The sequence below is a fragment of the Pteropus medius genome, unplaced genomic scaffold (assembly GCF_902729225.1).
Source record: "Pteropus medius unplaced genomic scaffold, Ma_sr-lr_union100, whole genome shotgun sequence".
NCBI lineage: Eukaryota > Metazoa > Chordata > Mammalia > Chiroptera > Pteropodidae > Pteropus > Pteropus medius.
The window spans coordinates 8,581,829-8,598,498 of record NW_024349224.1 but is presented as its reverse complement, the minus strand read 5'-3'; the positions used below and the strand labels follow the sequence as shown (position 1 = coordinate 8,598,498).

Sequence of the window (16,670 nt, the reverse complement as noted above, 5' to 3'; positions counted from 1 at the left end):
TGGGCACGCTGGGGCTCGCAGGGGCAGGAGCCAGGGCTCACTGATGCTGTTCTTGGGCTGGAAGATCTCGTTGTAGTCCTCGGCGTTCTGGATCTCGGCCCGTGACTCCCGCTCGTCCCGGTCGTCCTCGCTGCTGGGGCTGCGACGCTCGCTTTCCGAGTTCTGCTTCACCCTGGGGGTAGCCGAAAGGAGGCCGGGGCCCAGTGAGGCCGGGCTGGGCCCCCAACGCCTCCCTGGGGGGATAGGTCCCCCTCCTGTGCCCCCCAGCACCCTCTGAGGCCCCAGCCCACCTCTGAGGCTTGCTGCAGGCTGTGCTGGGCCGCTCGTAGATGCGTCGAAGGGGGGCATTGGGGAGGGGCGGCTGCTGCGCCAGGGGCCGGCTGTCCTGCACGGGGTCCTGGGCCACCGTGCCTGTCCTGGTGACCCGAGTCAGGTCCACCACATAAGAGGAGACGTTGCTCTGGGAGAAGGCCACACCTATCTGCAGGAAGTGGCAGAGCTGGGGCCGGACCCTTCGCAGCAGCGGCTGGGGTAGCAGTGGGCAGGATCCCGCAGAGCCGGTAGGATTAGGGCCTGGGATGGAGGGGGGCGGACAGCCCGGTGGGAGGGTGGGTGGTGGCTCTCTCACCAGCTGGTCGTTGCAGATGGCCAGGTCAGCCACCTTGCCCCAGTTGACAAGAACCACGTCAAAGCAGCGCTCGGGCTCCCAGCCGTAGACACGCAGCGAGTCCTGGCAGCCGCTGTACAGGCAGCAGCCATCGGGGTTGAAGAGGACGCTCCTGGGCCAGGCGAGAGTGGGTCGTGGGTCCCAAGAAACCCAGGGAGGCTGTGGGGAGCCCAGGACAGGAGGGAGGGGACGTAGAGACAGGAAAGGCCCACCCATGTCCACATCCCACTGCCCGGGAGGAGGGCCCAGCCCACTGCCCAGCTGCCTGCATACCTGACAGGCCCCGGCTCCCCTTCGATGCAGCTCACCACCTGGAATTTCTCCAGATCCCAGAAACGGATGGTCCTGCAAAGGCAGCCAGGCTGTGCTGGGAGGCCAGGGCCCCCACCTGGCCTCCACACAGGCCTGTGGCTGGGCAGCCCACCCGTGTCTCTCCAGACACCTCTCCACCTCCCCTTACCCCTCAGGGCCACTAAGACAATGCCTGGGGCCAAGGGCTGGCCCTGGGCAGACAGAGGGAGGGGACTCAGCGGGTGGGAAGTGAACATGGGCCTTGGGTCTGGACATGCCCTAGAAGGCCCAGACACTGGGACCAGGAACCAGAGTCAGGGGAGAGATGGGACCGGGGTGCCATCTTAGCCTGGCTGGCAGTTAATTCAGTCTACATAGGCTCATCAGGCATATGACACCCCGGAACAGACAGAGAGATTGGGGGCAGATATACACACGCTCAGAGAAAAGAGACGTGAGGGATGGCAGTCACGGGCGTCAGGCCCTGCTTCTCCTTCTCACCTATCGGAGCTGCCAGAAGCCAGTAGGTACTCGTTGGGGTGAAACTCCACCACGTTGACAGGCCCCGTGTGGCCAGGGAACTCGGACATCATCTTGCCAGCAGTCAGATCCCAGAGCTGGGTGGGGTGAGGGGGAGGTCAGGACTAGGCCGAGCACTGCGGCTGCCCATTCTCCCCCTACTCCGGCCTGAGCTCTTCATCCACACGCCCACCACCTTCCATTCTGGACAGGCTTGGGACATGCAACCCCAATCAGGAGGGAGATGAGGACCCAGCCCGAGTGTGATCGGCAGACGCCAGTCCTCAGTCCTGGGCCCAGGTCAGGCCGGGAGCTACCTTCACCGTGTGGTCATCTGCAGCTGATGCCAACCACTTCCCGTCGGGGCTGAACCGGAGACACCGCACGGCCTGGCTGTGCCCCTGAGGAGCGGACAGAGCACCGGGCTCACCCGAGGGGCCTGGGGCCAGGGGGCTTCCCTCCCCTCTACCCCACCCCATCTCTGCCTGCGACAAGCAGTGCTTCCTGGGGAGCGATGAGGGGACAGATGTGCTGGAGATGCTGCAGGGGAACACTTCTCCATATGGGCCATGGGCTCCCAGGTCCTCAGGACACCCCAGGAAAACAGGACTGCATGGTCATACGGTTTGGGAAGCAACATACATGTGGCCTCTTTTTGGAGTTAAATGTCCTCTCTTAATGTCAACAGGTCTAAAAATCTCTAAAAATAATTCTTTGTTAAACTCAGGGCTTCAAACTCATATAAACGGGAGCCTCTTCGCCTAGTGACACTTGTTGGCCGTCTATAAAACCAAAGCATGGAGGAGCATGGTAAACGCGGCCCCGACAGGACTTACGGACAGCGGGGGTCCAGGTGGACCACCCAAGGCACCCCTGCTCTGCTCCGGACTCATGTTTCTTGCTGGGACTTTCATTTCTAATGTTCTCACCCATGCTGGACAGCAGTCCCCTCCTGTCCCTGCCAGCCTGGGACCCACCCATGCTCCATGCCTGCGTGGTGACCAACAGAGGGTGTCTTCCTTACCCTGTATCGGAAGACACAGCCTTTCCTCCTGATGTCCCAGAGCTGTGGGGAGAGGAACAGAGAGGCAGAGTCAGAACAGGTCACCACCAAGGGTGGGCTTGGGCTGGGGAGGCCTAGAGCCTGGGCCATCCTGGGGCCCAGGTTGGAGGGCAGTGTGTAGCTGTGAGCAGAGAAGGGCTCTGGGCACCTCCAGGTCATTACACCCCAAATGACAGGGGTCCAGAAACTGCTCACTAAAGCTGGGAATTCTAAGCAGAAATGCTGCTGCTGCAGAAAGGGAAGACGCCCCCACACAGAGCCGAAAGCCCACCCTCTCAGGCCAGACACACGGCCCGGTCCCACTGCCAGTCCAGCAGGAGACGTGGGGCTTGGCGCGGGGTCTCACCTTGATGTTCGTGTCCTGAGACCCTGAGGCTACGAACTCGCCATACGGGTGGAAATCCAGGCTGCAGATGTTGGCTTTGTGTCCCACGAGTGTGCGAAGAACTGAAAGGGAGCAGAGACGATGGCATGAGAGGCACACAAGGCGGCTACCGGGGAAGGGCCGCTGCGTTCGCTGTGTGTGGCTTTAACATCAACTGAACAATAAAATAACAACGGATTTTAGAAATAGCGGGGAAAAAATCCACCAGGGTCCTACCACCCTAACAACTACTCTATTTTTTTCTCCCAAGAGATAACAGCCATTTCCGTGATTACCTGAAAATGTACCGCACACTCCCCTCAGCCTCTGGACTCATCCCAGTGGGTTCTTGCAAGAGGGAAGGATGAGAGAAGTCAGACAGAGGGAAGTGGTGGGCAAAGTCCCCATGGAGGACAGGTGGAGGGGAGTGCTGGACCGTTGGGGTCCAGCACCCCAGCCCGGGGGTGGCCCTGGTGCTCACACCAGCCCTCTGTCCCAGGGCTCCTGAAGGTGGATGTGAGGACAAGCTGTGAGAGCCAAGAGAACACAGGTCCATGACTGGGGCCTCGGAACCCTCGGGGGCGGGTGTGAATCGCCTCCTGCTGCCCCGGAAACCATTTCTCCCATCCTACTTGGTCTTGCAGGCAGCTCCAGCCTGGCCCGCAGGCCAACTGTGTTTCTGTCTCTGGTGCCCCACAAATTTGCCTCTTCTGGCTTCGCGTGTCTTGCTTTTTAAGATTTATAATTCCACTGTGTGCATGAAACCGATCACCCCATGAGTGCTGAGGTCAAGTGGTACAGGAGTCCAGCCATCAGGTTTGAGCAAGAACAGGGTGCCTTATAAAGGGCAGCGAGCGCTCTGCTGAAGGAGGTGTTCAAGCAATGCTTAGGGACAAGGCAGTCGAGCTCTAAGTACTGGTGAATTGAACAAACTCTCTGGTGTGACTGCCCTCAGGTCCAGGTCCAGGGCTCTGGAGCCAGACATAACTGGGAGCAGTCTTGGCTCTGCTCCCTGCTTGCTGTGTGACCCTGGGCAATCCCATACCCTCTCTGTCTCATACTGGGTTATGGTCAGAATTATGTAATACAATGGACATAAGGTTCTTAGCATAGGCCTGATACGTGGTAAGTGCTCAATAAATGCCAGTCATAATAACTCTCATTGTCATTTCTTCCTGCATAAGGCCTGCCTTCATCTTCTTCTCTGTGATTTCCAAGCATGAGTCTCTCCCAGCCCCCAACACCACCAGGAGGTGGGTGAAGGCCTGAGGCTCTGAGGGGGAAGCAGCCCACTTCAGGCTGGCCAGCAGGATGCAGAGCCAGAATTTAAACCAGCCATCTGACTCTCGAGCAGCTTGCTTTACCGCGTGACCTCCTACCAGATCACATTTGTCTAAAACTCCTAGGACAGGCCAGGTACAGCTGAGAGCATGATAAAAGTGAGCCGCTCTGGTTGCCATCGGCCTTGAGGACAAAGCCCATCCCACTGCCCACCACACCCACCCACTAGGTGCCCCTCTGCACAGGCCCTGCGGGGCACTGAGCTGGGACCAAACTGCCTTTACATCCTTCACGGAGTGTGACAGGCATCTGCCACGTCTGTCCACTGAGTAACTCGATCACACCAAAACCTGAGCAGCTGCCCTTTGTCGCTATCTGTAGTCGTCACATGCCGCCAGACATGCCACCGGGGGCTCAGCATTGCCTTTCTGGTCAAGGAGGCCTCAGGCACATGCTGCCTACTCCAGGACCTGGAGAGCGTAGACTCATGCTGGCTCCTGCTTCAGCTCGCTCACTCTGCATCCCACAGCAAGGTTTCCACAATCCTGCCCCGCCCCGAGAGGATGCGCTGAGTCCCGCCCTGCGTGGGCTGGCTTCACTAAGCCAGGCTGCCTTTCTGCAGGATCCCGGGCTGACCCGCCCTCGCCCTCTGGCTGTGCCACAGAGAGCAGGCAGGACCACATTCTTCTGGCTTGACTTCTGCCCTTGCTCTTCGGTCCCAGGAGGGCCCTCGGAAGGCCTTGGTCACAGGACCTGGGAGCTGCAGAGGGCCTCTGGAGTGTGTGTGCCCCATTCAGGAACCTCCGAGCCCTCCCAGCCGAGCAGCTACTTGGCTACAGGGTCTTTACCAAGCTCGGTGTCTTCTCTGGGCCCCAGTATGCCCATCCAAGTAAGAGGCCCTGTCACCCTGGATCTGTGTCAGAATCACCTGGCAGCTTACTGAATGCCAGGTTCTGGGCCTGCTCTGCTTCTGAGTCGCGTATCCTGGGGCGGGGTCTGGGCCGTGCGTTGCTAACCAGCTCCCTGAGAGCAGTCGACCGTTGGGGTCCAGCACCCAGGAACCCCAGACAGAGGTCTTCAGTTTTCATTCTCTGCCCACCTCCAGGAAGTCTCATGTTTCCCCCACGGAACAATGGTGGCTGAGCACGCATGGCAGCCTGGTCTTTTTCCCTTGCTCCTCACTGAATGGTACTGTCCGCTGGGATTTGGGTCCAGGCAGAGGCTTCCCAGGAAGCGACCCACCTTCTGCCCGAGCCTTTCTGCTTTCTCAGCAGGAGCCCAGCCAACCTGGCTTGTCCTGCCCTGGCCCCTCGAGTCCAGTGATGCCCCAGAACAGACGCCGTGCCACAGCCAGGCAGCAGGACCGCATGCTGAGACCCGTTTGTTAGCTAAGAGATCCTGGGGTCTGTCCTTCTTCTAAGCAGCTCCTCACTGGGGGGGCGAGCATCACCCAAGAGGCCCATACCATCTTTCTTGAGCGCCACCTACATAAAACCACAGCTCTTGGGCAGAGTGAACCTGGCCACTGGGCACGCGGGGCCAATGGCCGCCATCCTGCAGCAGAGACAGAGCACGCACCACAGGAGAGGCCCCGAAGAACCTGTAAGTCTCAGCCAGGCTCTCTACTGGGCAAAGTGGCCTTGATAAAATCCATGCCACCATGTCTTCTCTTATCCTTCAGGCAGCGATGGCCTCCCTCGTGGAATGCTGGATGGTCCAGGTTAGAGGCTGGCAAAAATCAGTGAGCAAACAGGTTTCACTCGGACCTCTCAGTGTTGGCCTGCACAGTGCTCTGAAAAAATGCTGACTTGGCTGTCAATATTCCGAAGTGGGGGGCTTCCACTTAAATTTCCAGATTCCCAGCTTCTTGTGAAAAATCCGTAGAGCTGGCAGCACTCACACCGCCGTGTGGCAGCACCCCTTCTGGGACGCCGAGACTGCCCACTTGGCCCAGGACTGAGGGCTCGAGTTTACAGAATGACAGAACTCAGCAGGGATCTGGCAGAGGGATAAATACTGACCCACCAAGGTTCATCGCTGTGCAAGTGCAGGACCCTGGGACAAACATCGTACAACCTGCAGAGAGAGAGGCGGAGGGCGGAGAGCAGCAGGGACCTGGGAGGAGACGGCCCTGAGCTCCCAGCGGCAGCCCTGGGAGCCAAAATGCAGCGGCGCTGACCTTCAAAGCTCTGAGGGAAAAGTATTTCCGACCTAGAATTCTACATTTGAATTCTTAAAAAAAAGGATGAAGGTAGAATAAAGTCATTTTCAGTCACGGAAGGTCTCTAAACCGTGCCTGTCGTGCACCCTTTCTAAGTAAGCTATGGAAGAATGTGCTCGTCAAAACGAGGGAGGAAACCAAGAAAGGTGACAACGTGGGACTGGAGCAGCGTTGAGATGGAGGAGGATGACGGCTGGGCTGCAGGCACCTGGGGGACAGAGGCTCTGAGAAGAGACATCTCGATTATGGGATGGGTTGGAGGGAGGAGGCTTATGCAGAGAACTGGGGGATAAATTAGAAACAAAGATGGAGAAAACAGGCAGGTGAAAAAAAAGAACAATTATTAACACCAGGGAAACAAAATTATGAAAAGAAATATGATCGGCCCTGAATAATATCTATAATACGTACAAATGTTTTTCAAAAGAAACTGCAGTGTCCCCATGTCATTTAGAAAAGTGGAGGGAATCGGCGGAGCACCGGGTGAGAGGAAGAGGCCTCTGGAGAACAGGACGGAGTAGGCAGAGTCTTCCTCTTTCCATTGTGAATATTTGTAGAAGCACCGAGATTTGACTTTTTAAACTATGTGTAAACTTCTATAAAGATGAAAACCAAATTAAAACAAATGAGAAGGGAACAGGTCTGGCCACCCAGCCCCGTTTCTGCAGGCAACAGCCAGAGTGGAGCGGAGGCCGCCTGAGTCAGGGCACACAGGCCCAGTGCACCCTGCACATCACTCATTTACATGTCCTACGTGACCCCTAGTAGCACTCGATGTCCCGCCAGGTCCTGGATCCACACAGACATCCATCCACACAGCTGTCCATTCAGAGATTTACTGGGCACCTCCTCGGTGCCAGCGCCCAGAGACAGCAGTGCATGTCACTGCTGCCAGAGTGCGGGAGGTCGTCACACTGTCTGGTCAGTGCTCCAGGAGGAAAGTACCCAGCCTGGTCAGGACAGGCTTCCTGGAGGAAGAGGCTGGACAGAAGAGCCCGAGACAGCAGTGCCGCAGGCTGCATACAGGGAAGACAAGTGCAAATGCCTACTTTTGGCAGCTTCCAGGTCCCAGACGCGGATGGAGCCCGACTGGGAGCCGGCCACGATGAGCTCCTCGGGGGTATTGAGGCGGACACTCTCCACTGGGGACGTGTGACCTGTCAGGCTCTGTGGAGAGGGGATGGCAACTTTAGCACACTGTGTGGACAGACCCTCAGCTGCTGCCTCAAATTCTGGGGCCCCGGGAAGTGTGTCAGAGAAGCAGCCCAAGCATCGGGGCCATTCCCAGGCCCCCACACGCACGGCCAAGCAGCTGCTTCTCTCAGCCTCTGCAGCCAGGGCTAAAAGTGAGCCAGACCCCAGGCAAGCTGCATCGCCCTCCCACTGCCTGCTGTGCTCCTGACATGGACGTCACCTACGGAAATGGCCCTGGGCCCCTAGGAGGGGAGCATAAGACCCTTCAGTCCTGAGTCCAAACCACTGCCTACTTAGGCTCTGCTCCCATCTCTAAGCCCCTCAGCGGGGAACCATGGCAGAACTGGGCCTGGCTTGTCAGCAGCACACCCTCGGGAACACCTGGAGCCCTAGGGGCTGCCCCTGCTGGAGGACCCAGCCATGGTCCCAGGTAGGGGCTCTCCAAACCCAGAGGGTCTGGGAGTGACTCTGATGGAAAACATCCCTCTCACCCAACTCAGAGCCAGCCGGAGCCAGGCCGGGCCAGGCCAGGCTGGGCTGGGCCTAGGACGGATGAGCAAGAGATGCTGGCATTTCCAGCTTTCTGGAGAGAGGCTAGAATCTGAAATCCATGGTGTCTGTCACTCCCTGCCTAGTGCTGGCCAACCCAAAGCACAGTGGTGACTCCATCAGTGTTTGCTAAGACAACGTTCCCCATGGGGGTTGGGGACCGTAGGGAAAAACTGCTCCTTAGAGCTATCCCGAGGCCAGACAGCTGTTAGCAGTCTGTCTGACTCCCACACATCGCCAGCAGGAGTCTAAGTGGGCACCAACTCCATGGAAGGTAACTGGGCATCATCTACCCACATTTAGAAATGCACATTCCTGCACTCCAGCAACTGTGCCTCTGGGAGCTTGCTCTGCATACGCTCAGACACATGTGCAACAACACACACCCAGGGGTTCTCTTCTCGCTGCAGGGAATCTTTTGGACAAAAGACTGGGAACAATACAAATGCCTGTCACAGAAAAGTGGTTAGATAAATGTGGTCATCCACGGTCACTTACAAGGTCACCTGTACGAGCGACCGCTATTCATTGGGCCATTAGAATGTATGGGGCAACCCTCTGCATATAAAAAAAGACTACCCTCCATGATACTTTCAGGTGAAAAAAGATGGAGACGGTGTGTATAGTTAGATACCATTTGTGTAAAAAAGCAGGGGGAGGGGAATAGACATGCACATTTGCTCTCAAATGCATAAAGTAATTCTGCAAGGACACGGAGGAATCAGGAGCTGTGACTGTGTCCAGGGAGGGAAGTGGAAGTCAGGAGAGGGAGAAAGATACCTCACTGTTTACTGCATATCATTCGGCTATTGAACTATATGAGCTCATACATACTCAAAAAATGCACAGAAACGGAAGAAAGTGGACTGCCTGCAGAGGGAGTAGAGCACGTGCATAGAACTAAGGTGAGAAAGAGCTTGGCAAATTTCAGGCCCTGAAAGGCCTGGTCTGTGGGAGTCAGACACACGGGAGAGAGACACACGGGCTGAGCCCTGCGGCGGGCCTGGGGGCTGCACCTGGTCTGAGAAGCTAAGTCTGGAGGCCAGACCCCAAACTGTCCACTGTGTTTCTCTAGAGAGTCTGAGGTCACTTCAGGTCCATTCTTTGTGAGTCCTTGTTGATTCTTTTTCAGATCTCAGCTCTCCACTGAGTCTCCCCAAATCACTGAGGTGACTGAGTCTCTACTAATAAATACCACCTCCCTCCCCTTTCATCTTCGTCTTTACTCGGCCAAGAGTCGAAAGCATGATGCCGCCCTATGCTGCAAGGCTGTGGGGGAAGAACAAGGTTCTGTGCTGCTGGTGGGAATGGAAACTGATTTCTGGAGGGCGATTTGGCAATTCGCTTTGAAAGCTTTCTAAAAAGTGCACACCCTTGGATTTAATGCAAGGATCACAGATCTGCTCAAAGATTTAGGCAGATGAGGACATACATCTCCTGGCTGAACAGAGCCAAAAGACTGCAGATGACCTCCATGCTGGGAATAGGGCAGGGCTCAGAGAATTCCAGTTTATCCCTGTAACAGCATACCACAAAGCCATGAAAAATCATGTCTTAAAAGGATATCTGTTGACACGAAAAAATGCTCACATATTGTTATTTTAAAACCCAGGCCACAGAAGAGACAGCATTCTGGAAATATGTTGTTATATATTTCCATGTGTGCACATGCCTGTGTGTTTGTACAAGTATATGTGTACATACATGCACAAGCTTGAGCACACACGTGTGTGCATGTATATGTACCTATATTGGCATCTAGAAGGGCACAGAACAAAATACCGGCTGTAGTGGTCTCTGGATAATGGAACTGCATGTAATCCATTCCTGAATTTTTTCCTCCTTTAAGCTTTCCTGTTTTAGAAAACAGTTTTGGGCATTAAATGTAGTTGTGTAACCAGAGAAAGTGCTATTAAAGAACCAGCTCTCTACCCAACTCCAGCCAGACGCCCTGAAATTCTTCCTGTGGAATGATAGGGAATGAATCAAAGTCACCCCCACGGATAGCTGATGGGCGGGAGGATGGGCTGTGGGCAGGGGAGGCCCAAACTTGGGTCTGTGGGCTCATTTTAGCCTTCTCATGCCGGATCCCTGGAGTGCTGTCCCACAGCCAGGTGACGCCACCATGCCTGAGGGCTGGCCACTGGTCTTCCATCTAGGGTTGTCCTGGGCCTTCCTGGGCAGACAGCTGGGGGAGACTCGGATGTTATGCTAGGTGCTCTTGTGCAGGGTGCCTGCAAAGCCATCTGCTCCCGTCCCCAACCCCGCCCCGCGTCCCCTCCCATCCCTTGCCCTTTCCCTGCTGACCGGCTAAGGCTCACCATAATGCAGTTGGGCTTGTTGATGGACCACAGGTTGACACGGCAGTCATCCCCGCCTGTCGCCAGCAGGCGTCCAGAGCCCTTGCCCAGCACCAGCGAGGACACATTGCTGGCGTGGGCGACGATCTCCTCTATACGGGAAAGGGCAAGGGGAAAAGGCAGTCAGGGGGCATGACAGTCCACGTGGAGAGGGGCAGGCCTGGCCCTGCCTGGCCACCAGCTCTGACACACGAAGCCCCATGGGAGGGCCCCTTTCGTGCCCAGACATCCCTCTGGACACCTGCTGACAAGGCGAAGCCTAGGCTCCAGACAGAAATGACTTTCTCAACTTAGTCACCCTGTCCCGTCCTAAGGCCTCATTATTTTCCGTTTTCTGCATATTGACCGGCAATGTTGACTTACTATGCTCAATTTTTTTTTGAAACTGACTTGCTATTTTTATTTGGCTCTGTTTCGTAAGCAATAATACCTATGAAATGACAAGTTTGATATGTTTACTATGCCTTTTCTATGATACAAAAAGAAAACAAAAACAATTATAAGATAAAAAATGGCTGCCACTGGCTATGCACATAAACCTCGCTTTGGGGAACACACGTTAAGAGCCATTCAGGTCAACCCTAGCCAAGCTGTCCCCAGGGAAGCTCACCCAGGGTTTTGGCCACAGCTTCAAGATCACGGTCTGGTCTGAGTTCTGCTATGCAGGCTGTGCGGCCTTAGACAAGTTACTCACCCTCTCTGAGGGCTGGGTTCCTCATCTGGTAAATGAGGATTAAAACAGTGCCTGGCTCATCGAGTTGCTGAGGACTCAGTGAGAATGTGCCTGTGAGCTGCCGCGTGGGGAGCGGGCGCTCCGTGGTTGTTAGGGAGATAAGGACTTGTTGCTATGGAGGGAGTGGGCACCGGGGCCCCAGGTGGGCATAAGAGGGTAGGCTTTGTGAGGAGGGGGCAGGAGGCAGCCAACTAAGAGGTCTGGGTGTGAAGGGATGAGGGTGAGGGCTGACCAAGCAGACTGGGAGGTAAGGTCATTGTGGGCAGCCATGAGGACCCCTGGCTTGTGCTGCTGGGGCAGCTGTGGGGGAAGCAGACAGAAGCCTCAGGGGGCATCATCAGTGCTCCAAAGGGAATGAAACACGGGCAAGGAACCAAGAGGTAGGCCAGGCCTCCAAGCCCATCCCTGAGTGAGTCCCTCCTGGAGACAAGGTGGAGATGAGACAGGCGTCCCCATACAGACGGAAGGAAAACCACACCGTGCCAATGCCCGGAGGCAACTGGGAGGCAACTGGGAGGCAACTGGGAGGCTGGCGTTGCTTGTGGCCTCCTCCCTGCCTGGGGGTCTCCGCGGTGTGGGCTTCAGACTGCAAGGAGGTTGGGGAACTGGGCCCAGGAAGGCTGCATGCTCGGCAGCCTGGCTCAGAAGGGCTAGCAAAACTGCCTGGGGACCCAGCCCCAGGCTCGACCCCAGGGATGACACCCAACCTCATGGCCAGGCCAGGCCAGAGCCAGGCACAGGCAGCGCCTGGTCCCAGCCTGAGCGAGAGTCCCCTGTAAGCCAGAATGTCAGCCAGGGATTCAAGGACCATGTCACTGGATACAAGGGACCTGGCCCTCTCTCTAATCTTCATCTCAACCAAAGAGCCTCTGGACTCTGTAGGCGACAGATGCCTAGGTCTCTGGCCACAGACACTTGTCTACTCAAGACCTTCCGAGGGCCAAAGGGACTGCCCAATCCAGGAAGAGGACCAAACATCTTCCTCAGCACTCTGTCCTCAAGCCTCGGGGCCTCTCCTCTGCTTTGAAGACACACTGCCCTACACCCATGACCCATCTGCAGGCCTGAGTGTCTGTCCTGGTTCTCACCCTTCCCAGGAGACAGCCATTAATTCATAATATATATGATTCCTGGGTGCCTATTCCAGGCCTAGCACTGGGGAGACAGTGGGGGAGAGTGCTAAGACTCTTGTCCTCACACTACAGCATGACCAGATGGTTTCTGGGACAGGAGACACATCGTGGATACCAGACAAAGGAAGCCTCAGCACAGGGCACTGGCCCAAGAGCTCCCCTCTGGCCTGAAGGACAGTGCCCACCAATGGCCCAGGCCTGGGTAAAGAATTTTAGTGCAAACAAATAAATATCCTCATAGCATCTATGAGCAGGCCAGACTGGCAGGGCCTGCTCTGCCCTGTGGCAGAGCCCATGCCAATTTCCCAAGCTCAGGTGGCACAATCAGGGCCCCATGTCCCAACCAGAGCTGGGAACACAACATTCTGGCCAGAGGTGCTGAGGATCTGCATCCCAAAAGGAAGGTGCAAAGAACTAGGCTTCAGTAACCCCATGCTGGCCAAGCACCTTCTGATCCTTGCAGACTCTAGAACCATAAGGAGCCAGAGGTCTTGGCTTAGGTTCTTCAAACAGCTAAAAGGCTGTGCACATGCAATTGTCAGCAGATGCCCAACATGACTGATCACGTTACCTCCCACTTAAAAACACTTTCATGGCTTGGCCTTGCCTTTCAGATAAAACTAAAACCCCAGAAGGGCAGGCGTCCTCATCAGCCTCTGTGGCACCACATTCTCCCCAATGCTGTGCTGCAATGATCTCCTTGAGTCCTTCCAATGCACAGAACTTCTTGCCTCAGGGCCTTTGCACATGCTGTTCAGGCAGTCGACACACTTCCCTACCCCACCCTCCATCACCTAGTTAATTGATTCAAAGCACAAATCCCAGCTTAGAATTCGACAAGGACACACAGTGGGGTGTGGTCATCCAATTCTTGCCTGTCGCTCTCCCCAGGCTCTGCAACCCCTTGCACAGAGACCTTGTCTATTTTGCCCCAGTGCCTGGTTCTGTGCTTAGGAAAGACCAGCTGTTGAAGGGAGCCCTTAACAGGGTTCTCCTAGAACCCTCGAGCTTTGAGAAGCAATTAGAAAATGGCCCAGACCTTTCATTTTACAGATGAGGACAATGAAGCGCAGCAAAGAGCTTTGCTCAAGTTCCCACAGTTAAAATATGGAGAAGCCTTGCCTCAGCTTCTGAAAACAGCTCAGAGACAGCTCATAGCAACAGGGCAACCAGTCTGGGCACACCAAATCTATGCCGACCAGTTATTACAGGTGGGGTAGAGCCCACAGAGGCACCAATGAATAGAGCAGCAGTCCTCAAAATATGATCTGGGGAACCTTGGGATCCTCGAGATCCTTTTTTTGGGGGGAGTCCAAGAGAATAATTATTATTTTATAATAATGCTACGATGGTATGTGACTTTTACTCTCTCGTTTGATCACAAGAGTACAGTGGAGTTTTCCAGAAGATACATGACATGTGATGACATCATCACTAATGACGTGTTTGTGGATTTGTGTTTTAACATGTCTCTGTATTTCTAACAGGGTTAATAATGAGAGATATAACTCTCATAAACAAAAATTCTTTGGGGTATTCAAAAACTTTTAAGAGTATAAAGAGGTCCTCAGACCTGAGTTCAGACTGCTATGTAGAGTAGTGGTGGGGGTGGGGGGTGCTCCATCTCAGAGCCCAGTCAACACCCCTCAGCTTACCCTCTCACTCCTGCACCCACCCCAAGATGCCCGCATCTGACAGGGGAAGCTCGACTTTATGAGATGTCTTAAAATGCCAGGAATATCTTTCAGGATTTTTCACCCTATCCCTCCTGTGAGCCTAACTGGAAAACCTGCACTAAGTGCTTATGATACTCATTTCCTCACTTGAATCTTACAGCAACTCTAGAATGTAGGTGTGATTATCTCATTGTACAGACAGGAAACTAAATCTCAGAGAGGTTAAGTCACCTGACCAGTGTCACCCAGGTAAGAAGTGCCAAAGTCATGATTTGCATCTTGGTCTACCTTACTCCAAGGCCTGGGAGTCTCCTCCCCATGCCAAGAATAGAAGACAAAGCTGGGGGTTCAGGCCACCCAGCAACAAACAGCTAACAGGGTAAATGGGTGAGAAAGAAACAAGAAAACCACTCACGCAACTTCCACGCCGTCTTGGTGACTACAGGGGTGGCCATCCTTCAACCAGCTGGCACCTGAAGCTCCACCGACAACAGACTGCTTTCCTTGAGGGGTGGGGGTGGATCCCCCCCAGATCCACCAATCAAGTTGGCAGGGAGTTCCCACACATCCAGGCAGAGGGAATGCCTTGTCACCCGGCTCTGCTCGGGACAGACTCGTAGTTTTAAATCATCCACAGCAGCCACAGCAGCAGTCCGTGTGCACCTTTCGGGATCCTGGATCATGGAATGTCAGGCTTGGGCCATCTCAGCTCAGTACTGGGCTAGAACACAAACAGAGGTGATGGTTCCTTAGGAAATACTCAGCGGGCGCTCAGGAGGACCCTGATTTGTAGAACTGCAACTCCCTGGATCACCAAGGCCTCTTAATAAAGACAGAGACCCGCCAAAACCACTAGAGCCAGGACACTACAAATTGGGTTTGAGAATCTGGAGAGAGGGCACCTCAAGCAGGGTGACTTGGAACACAGGAAAAAAGAAGATCCTCCCAGTGGCCAGGATGATGGGAGGAGGCTCTGTTCCAGGCAGCTGGCTGCATGAAGCTCAGCAGCCGCAGTGGGGCGAGGAAGAGCACATGTCTGCAGTTCAGAAAATTTCTGGGAGTCATTGTTTCGTCTGACTTATGGTAAGGGGGTGGAGTCAAGGCTAAGCTTAGGGGTCCATGTGAGGCACCCCAGAGACAAGTATTACAGTCTTCTCTGGGAAGAATCTCAAAGAGGGCCTTGAGCATCCAAACCCCTCCCACCCCCTACTCCCCCAGTTTGTAGCAAGGAAACCACTCTTGGTTACTGCAATTGCCAAGGACAGTACTGGGAACTAGGCCTCCAGTCTGGGCATGAGTCGGTATGAATCCTCAACCCTAAAAGACCACCTTGTGGTGCCTCCTACCCCCTTCCTCCAAACGTTTTCCCACGAACCCTCTCCTCTCCGTCCTCTTTCTCCTGGGTTCCCCAGTCCTGCCTCTCTAATCTACCCCTTCTCCTTGCCTCCTGTGTCCCTGATTGGTGCACATCTTGTCTCCTGAGCTCCCTAAACTGGCCCCTGCCTTACCAGACCCCCTTTACTCTCCTTCCCCTCTGCTACCGGTATCCTCCATTCATTCGCTCTACTGTTTCCTGTGTCCCTATTTATCACCCATCCTCCCCCAGACCCCCAGCTCTGCTTCCGGCCTCCCAGGTTTTACCCTCAGCCTCCACGCCAGTCCCGCCCCTCCAGAGGCTAAGCCTGGTGCCTTGGCCTCCGTGGATCCTCCCATTTCTCTCAGCTTGTGGGGCACAGGCTCCAGCCTCCCCGCGTCTAGAGCCCTCTCTGCCGCAGCCCGGCCCGACCCCACCTGGTTTTGCCCAGTCCAGGGCGAATCATCCCCTCGCCTCCTCGCCCCCTCGCCCACTCCACCTGCAGCTGCGGGTCCAGAGGCCGAGGCTCCGCTCCAGGGGCGACCCCCACTTGCCTCCATCCCCTGCCCTGATTGGACGCTGCTTGACAACCGACCCTCACAACAAAACCTCCGGCTTTGGGCCCCGCCCCCCTCGCCTCCTGCACCAATCAGCCGCCGCAGGCGCTCCACCTCCCGCTGGGTTTGGCCAATCGAAGCAGTCGCTTCTGCCGCTTTTCCTAAGTACCCGCCCTCTTTTTCTGAATTGGACTAATCACGAGGAAAAGGAGTTCAAGAACCGCCCCCAGGCCGCTAATGAACCAATGCGGACTGCCGTTCTCTTGGTCCCGCCTCCGCCTCAAACTTTCCCTTTCCTCTCCCTTTCCTTCTCTGTCTCTCGAACCTGGTTTGCGTTTGAAAAATTTGCGAGACGCCCTCCAATGGCATCTGCACCAATCACTTCCGCAACCGGCCCAGATAGACCAATCAGCGTTCGCATTATTGGAAAAACCAATTCTCAGGTAGCCAATGGGAAGTGGACGTCGGGAGCAGCGTGAAGCCGCGGTCCTTCCATCTTGGAGTCGGGCGAAGTGGAGAGGGGTCCTTAGCGTTTTGCCATGGCTCCTACTTCTTTCCTTTACTTGTGGGCGGTGCTGCCGTGTTCTGAAAACTTTCCTTCTTCGGCTGGAACATCGGCTTGAACGCCCCCCACAGGAGGAATCTAGGGAAACGGAGACTGATTCCGGGTCGGGTCAGGCTCGGAGCCCGGAAGTGCTGCCCCTACGT

General features: G+C 55.4%; 1 protein-coding gene across 1 annotated transcript in view; it reads left to right on the top strand.

Annotated features, from left to right (window-relative positions):
* Positions 1-9,299, top strand: part of KIFC3 (kinesin family member C3) — a 47,809-nt gene extending 38,510 nt beyond the window's left edge. Inside the window, exons 20-21 of the mRNA XM_039881090.1 lie at positions 8,403-8,423; positions 9,282-9,299. Of these exons, the coding sequence (XP_039737024.1) occupies positions 8,403-8,423; positions 9,282-9,299 (39 nt within the window). The remainder of the gene's footprint in view (positions 1-8,402; positions 8,424-9,281) is intronic.
* The last annotated feature ends 7,371 nt before the right edge of the window (positions 9,300-16,670 follow it).